Source organism: Oryctolagus cuniculus, chromosome 4, assembly GCF_964237555.1.
Source record: "Oryctolagus cuniculus chromosome 4, mOryCun1.1, whole genome shotgun sequence".
In the NCBI taxonomy this organism is placed as follows: domain Eukaryota; kingdom Metazoa; phylum Chordata; class Mammalia; order Lagomorpha; family Leporidae; genus Oryctolagus; species Oryctolagus cuniculus.
The window spans coordinates 11,365,013-11,379,543 of NC_091435.1; the positions used below are offsets into that span (position 1 = coordinate 11,365,013).

Sequence of the window (14,531 nt, forward strand, 5' to 3'; positions counted from 1 at the left end):
TATGGATTCCAAGGTCCAGAAAGGTTACAATTAAAAAGCCTGAAGTCGTGCACTAGTAAGTGGGAGTGTCAGGATTCAGACTGGGTTTTGTTCTTTTTTTTTTTTTTTTTTTTAAGATTTATTTATTTACTTGAGAAGGAAGCGTTACACAGAGGGAGAAGTAGAGGCAGAGAGAGAGAGAGAGGCCTTCCATCTGCTGGTTCACTCCCCAGTTTGCTGCAACGGCCAGAGCTGCGCCAACGCGAAGCCAGGAGCCCAGAGCTTCTTCTGGGTCTCCCAGTTGGGAGCAGGGGACCAACGACTGGGGTCATCCTCCACTGCCTTCCCAGGCCACAGCAGAGAGCTAGGTGGGAAGTGGAGCAGCTGGGACCCGAACCAGCACCCACATGGGCTACCTCACGGAACGTGGTGCTTTACCCACTACGCCACAGCGCCGGCCCCCTGGGTTCTGTTCTCACTGCGCAGTTCTACCCGTCAACCACTGCAGTATGTAGTTATTGCCTTTTCTTTCAGATTATTTCATTGTTCCTGCTTCAGCTTATGGTAGGGAGGAGCCTACCATTTGGAGTGAAATATTTTGATACTTTTATCACGCTCTGTTGTGCATTTAGAATCATTTCTGGAGTGCAGAGAGTTGAAAACCTCAAGGAGATACTTGGGCCTCTGGATCTAGTATACTCTGGGCAGTAAAGAATCTAAATTCATTTGTGTACCTCCCCTCCCCTTTTTTTAAGATGTATTTATTTATTTATTTGAAAGGCATAATTAGCATTTCTCAGTCTTCTGGCTAAGATCAAGTGTATTTGAAAGGCAGAGTTCCAGAGAGCTAGAGATATCTTCCATCCACTGGTTCACTCCCCCAAATGGCCACAGTCATGGCGTTGGACCAATCAGGAGCTTCTTCCAGGTCTCCCACGTGGGTGCAGGGGCCCTAGGACTTGGGCCATCTTCCACTGCTTTCCCAGGCACATTAGAAGGCCGCTGGATCAGAAGAGGAGCAGCTGGGACTCGAACCTGCACCCATATTGGGTGCCAGCGCTGCAAGTGGTGGCTTTACCCGCCATGCCACAGCACTGGCCCCTGTGCCCCTTCTTAATGAAGGAAGTGGGGAAACCTTGGTATTTTTACAATGCTGCCCTCTGGAATCAGTGATTTTTGGATTTGTTTGTCAAGAACTCTTTCTTTTTATGATAGATAAAAATAATTTTTTGGCCCTTATGTACTTCTCACAGAATATTCCAAAGACAGTTTTATAGCTTTTAGAATCAAAGAGCAACACAACACCAAGAGAGAAAAGCAAGAAAACATATGCTAAAATATGATGCTTTGCAAAATAATATTCTTTCACTTTTGTGTATTACAGCGTTTTAGTGACATTATTTTCCTCTTGATTTTGAATTTTTTTGTAAATATTTAGTCAAAATTACAACTCATATTTTACATTTGAAGCAGGAATTGGTTTCTACAAGAACTTCTAGTTAATTGGAAAATTAAGGAAGCGTTTACAACTGCAGTAATGTCAGTGGATGGAGAAGACTGGGTCAAATTTCTTGGAGGGTTGACATGTAACTGATGAGACAATTGCTTGTCTCCCTCATTACCACTAGTTCCAAGGTCCCTTCTCCCAGTGTCCTGTGCTGAAGCCATCCTAAAGGGTAGACTACAGGTAGTCACACCGTGGGCTCCATTTTCGTCCAGTAGCACAATATGGGGACATGTGATGCTCATTCAGAAATATAAATGAGCCGGCGCCGCGGCTCACTAGGCTAATCCTCCGCCTAGCGGCGCCGGCACACCGGGTTCTAGTCCCAGTCGGGGCACCGGATTCTGTCCCGGTTGCCCCTCTTCCAGGCCAGCCCTCTGCTGTGGCCAGGGAGTGCAGTGGAGGATGGCCCAGGTGCTTGGGCCCTGCACCCCATGGGAGACCAGGAGAAGCACCTGGCTCCTGGCTCCTGCCATCGGATCAGCGCGGTGCGCCGGCCGCAGCGCGCCGGCTGCGGCGGCCATTGGAGGGTGAACCAACGGCAAAGGAAGACCTTTCTCTCTGTCTCTCTCTCTCTCACTGTCCACTCTGCCTGTCAAAAAAAAAATATATATATATATATAAATGATGAAGTTCTTGTTGTTCTAGATTAAGCAGTATTAAATGGCCCCTCACAGAACAGGAACTAGACCAGAACCTTCCAGTCTCTGGGAGAGTGACCATCCCAACTCATGCATCCCTGAGGTACAGGTAGAGGGGTCCCTTGTGTAAGAAATCCTAGATTCTTAAGTGAAAATGTACCTTGTAAATCAACAGACAGTAAATCTCTTATAGAAAATAGTAAATCTCTCAAAAGATTGTTTAAAAAGTCATAATTGGGAGCCACGTGCTAGATAGACTCTTGGTGGAAACCACTTGTTGCAAAGCAAATGTCTTTTTTTCTCTTTTGCTTCTGCTACAACTTAGATCGAAAAAGTAATGTTCTCTTTCTGCTTTCCCACCTATGTTTAGATCTCAGGTTGCGTAAACTTAGAGATGATGCCTGCCTCACATGTATAAATTCAGTCAAGTATGACTTGATAATATTCATAGAAATTGAAAGTGTTGGGGCCAGCGCTGAGACACAGCGGGTTAACGCCCTGGCCTGCAGTGCCGGCATCCCATATGGGCGCCAGTTCTAGTCCCGGCTGCTCCTCTTCAAATCCAGCTCTCTGCTGTGGCCTGGGAAAGCAGTAGCAGATGGCCCAAGTCCTTGGGCCCCTGCACCCACATGGGAGACCCGGAGGAAGCTCCTGGCTCCTGGCTTCAGATAGGTGCAGCTCCATCAGTTGCGGCCAGTTGGGGAGTGAACCATCGGATAGAAGACTTTCTCTCTTTCTGTCTCTCTCTGCCTCTCCTCTCTGTGTAACTCTGACTTTCAAATAAAAATAAACAAATCTTTAAAATAAAAAAGTGTTGTAATTAGAAGAGACCTTGATGGTCATTAATCCCCCATCCCACTCTCCTGACTCTTTATGAAGCTCCATAACTGTATCCAGCCACCAGGACCTCAGAACTTCATTTTCCATGTTTTTATTTCTTAAATTCTTTTTTAAAAGATTTATTTTTATTTGTTTGAAAGAGTTGCAGAGAGAGGTGGAGACAGAGATCTTCCATACACTGGTTCACTCCCCCGATGGCTGCAGTGGCCAGAGCTGAGCCAATCCAAACTCAAGAGCCAGGAGCTTCCTCCGGGTCTCCCACATGGGTTGCACAGACCCAAAGCACTTGGGCCATCTTCTACTGCTTTCCCAGGCTCATTAGCAGGGAACCAGATCAATAGTGGAGCAGCCAGGATTCAAACCGATAGCCATATAGGGTGCCGGCACTGCAGGCCCCTGGGCTTTTTACCTTGCTGCGCCACAGCATCAGCCCCATTTTTAACTCTTAAATTAGACTACCTAAATCCTGAAAATAAAAACTCTTGGAAGTATGTGTTATTCGCTAGGCATAGCCACTGTCACAGCATCTCCTGTGCCCGCCCTGCAATAGGCACAGAGGATCAGTGCAGCTGTTGCCTGTGCGAAGTGTCCAAGAACATACAGGCATCTTGAGACGGTTGCCTGTATAATGAAGAGAAGTCCTCCGACTGTTAGGACCTCCTGTCACCTCTCCTTGGACGCACAGCTGGCCTGTCTGGCACTACATCACCCACAACCTACAGAGTACAGTATTGAACCAGAATTCCATCCAGTTACTTTGATTATGCTGACCATGTGTTTGTAACCAAGTGTTTGGGTACTTGTTTTGATAACAGCTGTCTTTCTGTTGTGTGGACATCCACGTGAAAGATCTTACTGATTAATAAGAGCATTGTTAAAACTTACTGTTAAGTCACCTCTTCCCAAATGATCAAAATAGAACTGACGATCTTTCCCCCTAACAATGCTGAGCTCTGCACAAGTTCTGAGGCTGGATAGGGACTAGGGCACTGGGTGCCCACACGTCCAGCGTATGGGACCGCATTTCAAGTCTGTTTTCATCTGTCTTCCTGTAGCCTAGCTGCTTGGCAATCTGCTTTCTCCAAAATAACAATGAGAGTGGATTAGAAACATAACTGAACTCTGAATCTGTAGTGATCATAGTATTGCAAATTTTGTATGAGAAAACAATAAAAACTTGAGCATAAAAGAAGAGTTTGGGCTTTCAGGAACGGGTAGGATTTGAGGGAGATAAATGAAACCCTTCCACTATCTCGGGTGATATCCCAGGCCTGAGGCGGTCAGGTGTTCTCATGTCACCTGTGCTGAGGTGAGGGCCCTTGGAAGTGAGCAAGGCAGGCAGGACATCATGAAAGAAAATAACTTTTGTGGTTGATAATACTGAAGAGGGACGTCAGCAGCCGTAAGATGTTCCCTGAAGTGTGGAGATGAGAGCAAAACCTGTTTGTTAGAAAGACGAGTCTTCATGTTTGTGGAATTTGAGGATATCTGATACTCGGGATACTTCTGACCTGAACACATTGGTAAGCAATGATCTGTAGAGGCTTTATTTATGATTATTAATAGATGAGCTCCTTGGGGGACTGAGTGGAGGTGGACAAGCGTAGGCGCAGTTCATGTTGCTGGTACAGCAGTGATGAAAGCATCAGGAATTACTTCCTATTGATTTTTTAGAAATCCCCTAACACAGGGCTGGGGTTATGGCACAGCAGGTTAAGCCTCTGCTTGGGAAGCACAGGTGCGATGTAGGAGTGACTGAAGTCCTGGCTCCTCCACTTCCTGGCCAGCTTCCTGCTGATGCCCCCACCCCGGGAAGTGGCAGACAATGGCCCCGGAGTACTGATGTTCCTGCCGCCCTCCAGGGAGGCCTGGATGGGATTCCTGCCTTCAGCTTGACCCAGCCCTGGCTGTTGCCAGCATCTGGGGACTGAACCGGTGGATGAAAGATCGATCTCTCTCTCTCTCCCTCTCTGCCTTTCGAATAAATAAATCTTGAAAAGAAATCCTTTAATAGATCAATATCTTTCTTAGCTATTTTCTTAAAGTGATTATAATCAAGTTTTAAATTTATACAAAGCCCTCTTTCTGCTTTGAACAAGAAATTATTTGAAATAACTATTTTTAGTGTTTTCTTTCTTTTTCTTTTTTTTCTAGAGGTGGAGACAGAGAGCGGGCAAGCTACCATCTGCTGATTCATTCCTCAAATGCCAACAACTGCCTGGGCTGAAGCCAGGAGCCAGAATCCCAATCTGGGTCTCCTACCTGGGTAGCGAGTTTCTTCAACCTTGCCTCTCAGAGTTTACATTAGCAGGAAGCTGGAATCAGGAGTTAGAGCCACACATAACCACTAGGCCAAACACCCACTCCATAACAAGTTTCAGTATATAACCCTTATTAAAAATTAAAGTGTCAGGCCATATATCCTGGCTGTCAGAGGCATTTGTGGAATGAACTGCCAGATGGGAGATCTCTGTCTTTCTGTCTCTCTGTGTGTCTCTGCCTTTCAAATAAAGAAGTTAAAAATTGCTTAAATTTTATATATCACTTTTTGATATAGCAAAATTTACAGTACAACATAAAATTTTGAAATTATATGACTCTTAGAAATGCCATAGTATTGTATATTTAATTTCAACTTTTATTTTATAAAATATTCAGTTATTTATTTCCTGTGTGCACATAACTTTAAATTCAGTAAGCATTTTACTAAATAATAGACTAGTATTCCATTTAATCTTGACCAGTACCTAAGAAACCATACAGGCCTTCAGACCATTCATTCTCCTACTTTCTTATTGCCAGAAATTCATTGTGCCTTTCTGGGTTTGCAAAACAAGTAATTAATAATTGTCTTAATTTTTCTGGCCACTTTTGTGAAAACAGCTCTCTCTTTACTTTTTAGCTCTGAGGATACACATTTCTTACTTGGACTAACTAATCATGATTTCTTTCCACCAGCAAGGCTGATATGTACCTAATTTGAGGGAACTTTTTAAGGATGATCTGACTAAAATGTTAATATCACTGTGCATATAGTATTTGCTTTAAGGGAGCCCAAGCAGTTATCTTCCAGGATCTTGGAAACTGGAGTGTAGTATAAGGTCCATGTAACTATTGATCTGGGAGACATTCAGTGGTCAGAGAAAACCAAGCCAATGGCTCCCAGAATCACAAAGGGAAATACTTTTAAATAAAGATATTTATGTGTAATTATTCTGCTTCTCTAAAACCAACGCTATAAATCCAGACCAAGTAGGTGCAGAGACTTATTTATAGTGATTGTCCCAAGCAATAACTGAGAAACCCCACTAGTTAGTAAAATTAAGCAAGATTTTTTCTGTTGGTGTGTGACAAAATCTAGGAGCCTGGAATAAGTGTGGTAGACTGAGTGTCGCTGGGGGTGATTCCCGACAGGGTGTGGGGCTTGAGCTTTGTTTACTTAGTGGAATCTGAAGTAAGCACAGCACACAGAACAGGCCGTGCCTGGAAGACCCGAGGCAGGTAACCACATGTTGGGAAGTCATAGTAACCAAATCAAATACAGAGAACGTCCTGGAAAATTGTGGGTAAAGCAAACCAGGGCGAGCGGGTATGCATTTTAGAGAGACTTGATAGCTAGGTGGAATAGATTCTATTTAATGTTGGAAATTCATAGCTGCTTTGTGCTTAAGTTCTTCCCCTCTCTCCCACCCCCGACTACCCAACAAACACATTGGCACAAGTAAAGATCTTTTGTAACTAACCTGTTAGAATTAATCAGTTCACCTGGCTCGCCCTGTTTTTTCAATACTGTTGATACGTGCAGCCTGCGTACTTTCTATTATATTTGTCTTCAATGTGTTTTCATTTCTGTTAGCTCCAGCCTTTGGTTATCACATCCTCCACTCCAATCAGTGAAAATCCTTTAGGGGGATCCAGTTAGATCCACTGAGTTTCAGCGCACAGAGCTGGCATCATGGATACACAGCCTAAGCAGTCTTATTACAAGGCTTCACACTCAGAAGTAACCTATGCTTTCCTGCCGCTGTCTAGAAATTCTAGCACTTTCTGGACAAGATTCCCCACACACTGTCATCTTGTATTGAGCCCTGCAAATTATGTATTCAGTTCTGTCAACAAACACTTAATAATTTCAGTCTTAAAGGATAAAGTATTCTAGTGTCTGACATTAGCAGCTCAGTAAGAAAGCATGAAACACTGCAGTGGTTAAGTATTTGTTTTAGAATTGGTAACGTGGTTTGTGGCCCAGCTGGTACTGTGAGAATGCAGGACTCTAAGATCCACTCTCCTAATCCATAAAATAAATGCAGTGATAGTACCTTCCGCAAAAAGTCTCTACGAAAGTATTCTTAACGGTTTATATCCCTAAACTGGAAGCAATTCTAATGTCTGTACTGTAATGGCTAAGTTGTAGTTTACTCATACAGGGAAATTCTGTATAGCAATGTGATTGAATGGGTTTTAATGACAAACAACATCAGTAGGACTCAAAAATATACAATTAAAAAAAAAATAGATGACGCCATTCTGTGCTGTGAAACCTCAGGATATTGAGTATCTTGAGAAGGAGAGAAGGTGGAGCCTGGAGGAGACACAAAGGAGCTTCTGTAGTCCAGTCCTGTGTGTCCCTGTGATGTAGACGTATTCACTTTGGAAACTTGGACACACTACATGCTTAAGATTTTTGTACTTTTCTGTGTTTAATTCATCTATAAAATTTATATGAAAAATAATGCTGCAATGTGATAACTATGAAAATTAAAGGAAGAACTATGGAATCCTTAGAGATGCTGCAGGAGGCACAGGATGCAGGGGTAAATACCGGCAGGAAGTGATTAATAGACCTGTGTGGAAGAATGATGGTCACAGTGTCAATCAGAGTCCTGCTATGCACTTTTCCCCTTTTAGCTGTCTTTAAGATTTTGAACGCTAAGATTTGTAAGTTTAGAGATAATAGTTTTAAACCACTGGCAAACAAAAATGAGTTTCTTTGGCCCTCGTGGATTTAAGTACATGCAATATGTTTTTATTGAACAAGAAACTGAAATTAAGCATATGCTCACCTTTATAGTGAAAGCTTAAACTGTGAACCCATTCTTAGTGAGACATGTACCCAGAAATGGCTGTATATTCTCTGATCTGCTCTGATCACTATTTGCAAGAACTATAATATAAATCCCTTGTTTGAAGATTGTATTCATAATTATCATTTGATCCTTTGCCAGCAATATTTTTCATCTGTAATTCCATTTTTTCCTGAAGACTTTGTGTGTATGTTTTTTAGGTGACCATGAAAGGCTTATATTTTCAACAGAGTTCCACAAACGAAGAAATAACATTTCTATTTCAAGAAAGGGTAAGAGAAATTGTGTATTTTCTATACATAATACACTTTTGTTGAAAAAGATTTATTTAAGGCCAGTGCCGTGGCTCAATAGGCTAATCCTCCACCTAGCGGCGCCGGCACACCGGGTTCTAGTCCCGGTCGGGGCGCCAGATTCTGTCCCGGTTGCCCCTCTTCCAGGCCAGCTCTCTGCTGTGGCCCGGGAGTGCAGTGGAGGATGGCCCAAGTGCTTGGGCCCTGCACCCCATGGGAGACCAGGAGAAGCACCTGGCTCCTGGCTTCGGATCAGCGCGGTGCGCTGGCCGCAGCGCGCCGGCCACGGCGGCCATTGGAGGGTGAACCAACAGCAAAGGAAGACCTTTCTCGCTGTCTCTCTCTCTCACTGTCCACTCTGCCTGTCAAAATTTTTTAAAAAAAATAAATAAAAATTTATTTATTTATTTGAGAGGCAGAGTTACAGGAGGTGGAGAACGGGAGACAGAGAGTGATCTTTCATCCTGCGGTTCACTCCCCAAATGGCCAGAATGGCTAGAGCTAGACCAATTCAAAGCCAAGAGCTAGGAACTTCCTCTAGGTCTCCCACATGGGTGCAGGGGCCCAAGGACTGGGTCATCCTCCACTGCTTTCCCAGGTGCACCAACAGGGAGCTGGATGGGAAGTAGAGCAACCAGGCCTTGAACCAGCACCCAGATAGGATGCCTGCCCTGCAGTTGGAGGCATAACCTACTATGCCACAGCACCAGCCCCTTAATAAACTTTTAAATAACTCATTATAAGTTATTTTGAGTGGAAGAAGTAACTGAACAAAAGTTTCTTAAATGAAACTTTTTTATTTTGACAGGCAGAGTTAGACAGTGAGAGAGACAGAGAGAAAGGTCTTCCTTCCTCTGGTTCACCCCCACCCCCCACCCCAAATGGCTGCTACAGCCGGTGCGCTGCGCCGATCCAAAGCCAGGAGCCAGGTGCTTCATCCTGGGCTCCCATGTGGGTGCAGGGCCCAACCACTTGGGCCATCCTCCACTGCCTTCCCGGGCCACAGCAGAGAGCTGGACTGGAAGAGGAGCAACTGGGACAGAACCCAGTGCCCCAACCAGGACTAGAACCCAGAGTACCAGTGCTACAGGCGGAGGATTAGCCTAGTGAGCCACGGTGCTGGCCTTAAATGAAACTCTTGAAATTACTTTGGGGTAGGTATTATGGCAAAGCAGGTTAAGCTACCTCTTGGGATACCTGCATCTCATATCAGAGGGCCAGCTCAAGTCCTGGCTACTCTGCTTCCAGTCCAGCTCCCTACTAATGTATCTGTGACGCAGCAGGTGATAGCTCAAGTACCCAAGTCCCTGCCACCCACATGGAAGACCTGGATGGAGCTCTGAGCTCTTGGCTTTGGCCCAGCTGTTGAAGGCATTTGAGGAGTGAACCAGCAGATTGAAGAACTCTCTCCTTCTAATATTTATTTGTTTATTTGAAAAGCAGACTTACAGAGAGGTAGAGGCAGAGAGAGGGAGAGGTCCTCCATCTGCTGGTTCACTCCCTAAATGGCCTCAATGGCTGGAGCTGGGCAAATCCAAAGCCAGGAGCAGGAGCTTTCTCCAGGACTCACACGTGGGTGCCGGGGCCCAAGGACTTAGGCCATGCTCCACTGCTTTCCCAGGCCATAGCAGAGAGCTGGATCAGAAGTGGAGCAGCCGGAACTCAAACTAGCACCCGTATGGGAAGCCAGTGCTGCCAGCAGCGGCTTCACCGGCTACACGACAGCACCGGTCTTGATCGTCCATATTGTTGTGTACCTGTGCTGTTTAAAGAATTTTACAGAGGCAGGCATTGTGGTACAACAGAATAAGCCACCACATCACCATGTCAGAGTGCTCGTTCTTGTCCCAGCTATACCGGTTCCCATCCATCTTCTTGCTGATGCATCCTGGGAGGCAGCAGGTAGTGGCTCGAGTATTTGGGTCCTTGCCACATGGGAGGCCGGGATGCAGCTCCTGGCTCCTGACTTTAGTGTGGCACATCTCTGGCCAGGCATTTGGGGAGTGAACCACAGATGAAGCTTGCTCTCTCGCTCTCTCTCTCTCTCTCTCTCACTCTCACACTCTCTGTCTCTCTCTCACTCTGCTTCACTCTCTGCTGCTGCTGTCTGCTTTCTAACTAAGTAAATCAGTCGACATTTAGTTACACAGAGAGAGGGAGAGACAGAGGACGCTTTCATCCACTGGTTCATTCCCCAAATGGCTGCAATGGCCAGGCCTGGGCCAGGCCACAACCAGGAGCCTGAAACTCCGTCTCGGTCTCTCAGATTGGAAGCAGGGATCCGAGGACTTAGGCCATCTTCCACTGCTTTCCCATGTGCGTTAGCAGAGAGCTGGGTCAGAAGTGGAGCAGCCAGGACTTAAGAATGCCAGTGGTGCAGGTGCAGATTCAACCTGCTGTACCATCATGTAACCCCATCAAAGTCTCCAGTCGCTCAGGGTGCTGCTATGAAATGCATTAGGAAAACAGAACAGCTGTAATAGTCTTATACATGTAGCAGATTGAAAGCAGTTTATTCTGAACACAACTAAGCAAGTTAAGCTCACTAAAGTTACCTCACTTACTAAACTTCAGGCGATCTATAGATTTTTACTGCTTTAAGCATGGATAGTAGGATTTTTAATTACTGGTAATTACTAGAAGGGTGTGGAGGCTGGCATTGTGGTGCAGTAGATTAAAGCCAGTGGTCTCTATGCCGGCATCCCATATGGGTGCCAGTTCAAGCCTCAGCTGCACTACTTCTGATCCAGCTCTCTGATGATATGCCTGGGAAGGCGGCAGATGGTGGCCCAGGGTTTGGGTCCCTGTACAAAGGTGGGAGACTGGGAGGAAGCTCCTGAATCCTCGCTTCGGTCTGGCCCAGATAGGTGTGAGGCAATTCAAAATCATTTTTTTGTAAATTTAGGAATGAAAAGCACCTGAGTATTAGATAACTAGATCGATCGATCGATCAATCTCAGGATTTTATAGTAATAAAAAATGTCTAGATCATGAATGTAATCCTCACCCCCCTGCCTTTGTCTTTCACAATCTCCAAATTAATTTAGGTCCGGAGTCTCAATCTTAGACAACTTGGCTTCTACCATTGGGTCAGGGTGAGAGTCTAAGATTTGATTGATTGTCAGGAAGTCTCATCTCCAGGTTCAACAAATCATGAGTAAAATTCACAAATGCATCAGTATTGTTGAGTGTCTTCTTGATATCACCAAGTAGCAAGTCTGAGATTTAAAAAGAGACACCCCCAGAATATTGTGCTCATGGCAAATAAGACAGTAATCTCTTTGGAAGGTCACAGGAAGGGCTTTGCAAATAGCTACTCTTGGCTAGCTTTTAATCTAATTTTGGGCTATCAGGATTTGAAGTAATTATTGGTGCTAGAGTAGAGTTATTTGGAGATGGTGATATTATATTTAATAATATTGGTTGGACGACAGTGAGTAATGAATTAAGAATAAAAATCTAGGCCGGCGCCACGGCTCACTAGGCTAATCCTCCGCATTGCGGCGCCGGCACACCGGGTTCTAGTCCCGGTCGGGGCGCCGGATTCTGTCCCGGTTGCCCCTCTTCCAGGCCAGCTCTCTGCTGTGGCCAGGGAGTGCAGTGGAGGATGGCCCAAGTGCTTGGGCCCTGCACCCCATGGGAGACCAGGAGAAGTACCTGGCTCCTGCCATCGGATCAGCGCGGTGCGCTGACCGCAGCATGCCGGCCACGGCGGCCATTGGAGGGTGAACCAACGGCAAAGGAAGACCTTTCTCTCTGTCTCTCTCTCTCACACTGTCCACTCTGCCTGTCCAAAAAAAAAAAAAATCTAGCTGTGGACTATGAGAGTTAATTAAATTTCATTTATGGGTTTCTAATTTAGTTGTTTTTTTTTTTTTTTTAAGATTTATTTATTTAGTTGAAAAGCAGAGAGAGAGAAAGAGAGAGATATCTTCCGTCAGCTGGTTTGTTACCCAAATGGCCACAATGGCTGGAGCTGGACCAAGCCTAAGCCAGGAACCAGGAACTTCCTCTGGGTCTCCCACATGGGTGAGGGTCCCAAGCACTTGGGCAACCTTCTGCTGCTTTCCCAGGCACATTAGCAGGGAGCTAGATTGGAAGGAGAGCAGCCGGGACCCTAACTGGCACCCATATGAGATGCTGGTATTGCACATGGAGACTTAACCTACTATGCCACAGCGCCAGCCCCTAAGTTTGTGTTTTGACCTAAAAATCCCATAGGGCAAGCTGAAATGTCCAAAACAGGTGTTAGGAAAAAAATGAACAAGTATCTCTAAATAAGTTGATGTATAGCATTAAGTAGTAAAAGCTATATATCTGTGAGGTTTTTTTATTTTTCTTTCTTTTCTTTTTTTTTTTTTTTTTATTTAGAAAGATCTTCCTTCTGTTGGTTCACTCCCCAAATGGCCGCCATGGCCGGCACTGCACCAATCCGAAGCCAGGAACCAGGTGCTTCTTCCTGGTCTCCCATGCGGGTGCAGGTGCCCAAGTACTTGGGCCATCCTCCACTGCACTCCTGGGCCACAGCAGAGCGCTGGACTGGAAGAGGAGCAACCAGGGCTAGAACCTGGCGCCCATATGGGATGCCGGCACCACAGGCAGAGGATCAACTAAGTGAGCCATGGCGCCGGCCCCCATCTGTGTTTAAGATTATCTGTAAATGGGGCCTGTGCCATGGCATAGAGGGTAAAGTCACCACCTGCTGTGCCAGCATCCCAAATAGGCATTGGTTCAAATCCCAGCTGTGATCCAGTTTCCTGCTAATGTGCCTGGGAAAGCAGCAGAAGATGGCCCGAGTCCTTGGGCCCCTGCACCCACGTGGGAGATCCAAAAGAAGCTCCAGGATCTTGGCTTTAGATTGGCCCAGTTCCGGCCATTGTACCCATGTGGGAAGTGAACTAGCAGGTGGAAGCTCACTCGCTCTCTATCTGCCTCTGCCTCTGCCTATCTGAAACTCTGACTTTCAAATAAATAAAAAATTTCTTTATAAAAATAAAAATAAAAAAAAGATTATCTGTGTGAAGGGCTGATATTTTTGGGGGGCTGCTGTTTTAAGATTAGGTTAAGACAAAGTACAGTAGATTAGGTTAAGATAATGTGCGGTAGATTAGGTTAAGATAAAGTGCATGTGTTTTATTATCTATACATCTATCAGTCTTAGTATGTGAATATTCATGTGTACTCATTTTAAAAATTGTACTCCAAAACTTTCTTTATTCTTTTTTTGACTGTATTTTGCTGAATATTTGTAACTTAAGTTAGCTGTAAGATTTAAGATATGTTTGATTTTGTTCAATTATGTGTGAAAATTTTCACAATTTAAGTGAATGTTCTCATATGAATATATAACACATGTTGTTGTTATTTGCTTCTAGGAAAATCTTCCTGTTACAGAGGATAACTATGTGAAACTTCAAGTAAAAGCTTGTGCTCTAAGCCAGATAAATACGAAGGTATTGCTGCTTTTATTATAGCCAAAAATCAAATGATGCTTCATAGTGTATTTAGTGTGTAGATGTAATAATAACTACTTTCTGAGTGTCAAGAAATTACTGTCATCCTTGGAATGGATAAGAAAATAATTTAATGTGCATTATGTATTTCTACATTAGGGTAAATTATTAGTTTGATTAAAGATACATTTTGATCATCATAGGAAACTTTAAAATCCTTTACAAAAGGCTGAGGGTTAGTAATTTTTAAGGCCTATAATCAAGGAAGAGATCATTTGTATGAATGTAATAAAAATAGAAACTAGAAACCTTATCAAATAGTTAACCACCAATTCTATTCTAGTTAATGTCTCTAGGTATGGGTCATACTCTTGTCATCTCTCTCTCTCTCTCTCTCTCTCTCTCATATAAATACATATTTCCAATCTCATACCATAATAATTACTCCCTAGTAGCCTGTCATATTACTGACCATGAAAGCCATGGGTAAGTCTTCAACTGGTGAAAAACAAAACTATAGCTAAGTGTACCATGATAAACAGATCCATTTACTAGGTTTTATAGAGATAATGCCATAGTTTAATGGATTCTTTACTTACTGGGCCGTAATATCAACATACTTGTTCAGACTCTAAGTTCTCTTTGATAAAGTGATACTTAGAGAAATTACAGAACAAGATTGTAAGCTTCCACTAGGCAACTCTATAACGTGAGCATGACTTGAGCATGTGTTACTG

The 14,531-nt window shown here is 44.3% G+C and overlaps 1 protein-coding gene across 2 annotated transcripts in view; it reads left to right on the forward strand.

The window, feature by feature from the left end:
- CRYZL1 (crystallin zeta like 1) overlaps window positions 1-14,531 on the forward strand; it is a 53,634-nt gene that overhangs the window by 1,270 nt on the left and 37,833 nt on the right. For both annotated transcript variants that reach the window (XM_008274936.4, XM_002721285.5), the window contains exons 2-3: window positions 8,249-8,320; window positions 13,717-13,794. In XM_008274936.4, coding sequence (XP_008273158.3) covers window positions 8,249-8,320; window positions 13,717-13,794 — 150 coding nt within the window. The remainder of the gene's footprint in view (window positions 1-8,248; window positions 8,321-13,716; window positions 13,795-14,531) is intronic.